Genomic DNA, 1,757 nt, shown 5'->3' on the forward strand with positions numbered 1-1,757 from the left:
GTTTATTTTTATTTTTATTTTTTTTTTTTTAAAAGGCAGCGTGGTTTTTAGCTGTGGTCCTACGCCTCACAAAGGGGGGCTACCCTGAGAAAACAGCTCACTTTTGGGGCTGCTTAGGAGGAGGAAGACCCACTGCCTGCCTTTGGATGCCAGTGTGCCTGCAGTTTGGAAGATTTTCATGAAAATCAGAAGAGTTTGTGCTGTTCCTTCTCCCCTCTAGATGTTCTCCTCTCACTCTCTTGCTTTAGCTCTCTTTTTGCTGATCTTAAAGCTGAAGAAATGCACACATTTCCTGTTAAAAAAGAATCCCAATCTCCAAATAAAAAAAATCCTGCTGTTTTCATAGAATGGCCTAGGTTGGAAGGGACATTAAAGACCTGCACTGAAAAAGGTAAAGGAGTATCTATATGTCCGTGTGCTGGTTGAAAGTAATGTCTTAAAAAGTAATAATAACCTAGGCACTTACGGCATTCGAAAAAATGAAAGTAATCTGATCACTGCAAGTTCCTTAGTCTCCTCCGGGCAAGATAATGCGAGGATGAATGATGAGCCCATTCCCCACCACTACTTTGCAGTGTAAGGTGATTCTCCTGCTCTAGCAGGTCTCATTCTCTGGTAAAATATATTTTAGAATGTTCTGTAGCTTGTTCATAATTAATAGGAATTTTACCTAATGGGAAATTAATGAACCAAAAAGGAGAAGGCTAATTACTGTAATTTCAGATTGGCAGTGATTCTCAGACCCCACAAAGGATCACGTTCTGCCATGCATGTGGTGAGCACACGGCAGACTGCGGGGCTGTGCCGCAGCCGGGGCTGGAGCTCCGCTCTTAGATAACCACTATCCAGCATTCCTACCCATCCTCTCCAGGTGCTCCAATGGAATTACATCAAAAGAGGTAATTTAATAACAAGAGGAACAGCAACAAACCAGAAAGCTTGACCAAGGCAGAAACAGTACTCAGGAGGAATTACCCACACGCATTTTAAAATTGCAACATCAGCTGAGGTCTCCCCATGACCTGCATAAAATGAGCAAACAAAGCCATACAATAATAATGAACAACAACAGTGAAATAGAATATTTACAGACTGATACCAAAAGAGCCTATCACAAGAAGAGAAGCTATCCCCTTTGGCAACAAATGCAGAGCCTGATTGTTGTAACTGCGAGCTATCACACTCCAAGCGCGGTATCACACTGACGCTGCAGCCCAGCTTCAGCCCCATACTGTGTATTTTAAACACCCTCTCCTCTTACCTTCAGTCTGTCCAGCCAACCCCCATCTGAAGGGAGTCTGGATCCCTAGGAACAGGGAAAGGATGAAGACACGCAACAAAAGTGATAGCAGACTGTGGAATACTACCTTTTTCTCCCTGCAGCCTATGCAAAATATGATGCTACTTCTATAGAAAAAGAAAAAAAAACAAACATATTTGTTTCACAGATAAAACTAATTCCATCCAGAACTGGCCTTACCATGAGTAATTCAGACTTGTGGAACACTGCCAGAGCCAGAGCACACAATAGCAAGCATTTACTACAGCAGGGAAAGGAACATGAGTCATGAAGCACTCGACACGTGTTCTACAGTATTTCCCACATGCCAAATAATAAAGGCCTATGATTCCAATGCTGGGCTTGAAAATAATACCTCCATCTTCTGAGCCTGCTGTTAAAAGATTTGGCTATCACAGTTTTTTCTTGCATCTCATTAAAACAATGGAGTTAAATATTTTGCTAAAGCAATAAAAAA

At 41.8% G+C, this 1,757-nt stretch overlaps 1 protein-coding gene across 1 annotated transcript in view; it reads right to left on the bottom strand.

Moving 5' to 3' along the window:
• The window catches only part of LAMP5 (lysosomal associated membrane protein family member 5), a 3,045-nt gene extending 2,574 nt beyond the window's left edge, over nt 1-471 (bottom strand). Inside the window, exon 1 of the mRNA XM_019613475.2 lies at nt 467-471. Within this exon, the coding sequence (XP_019469020.1) occupies nt 467-471 (5 nt within the window). The remainder of the gene's footprint in view (nt 1-466) is intronic.
• Between the last annotated feature and the right edge of the window lie 1,286 nt (nt 472-1,757).

Source organism: Meleagris gallopavo, chromosome 2, assembly GCF_000146605.3.
Source record: "Meleagris gallopavo isolate NT-WF06-2002-E0010 breed Aviagen turkey brand Nicholas breeding stock chromosome 2, Turkey_5.1, whole genome shotgun sequence".
Lineage (NCBI taxonomy): Eukaryota > Metazoa > Chordata > Aves > Galliformes > Phasianidae > Meleagris > Meleagris gallopavo.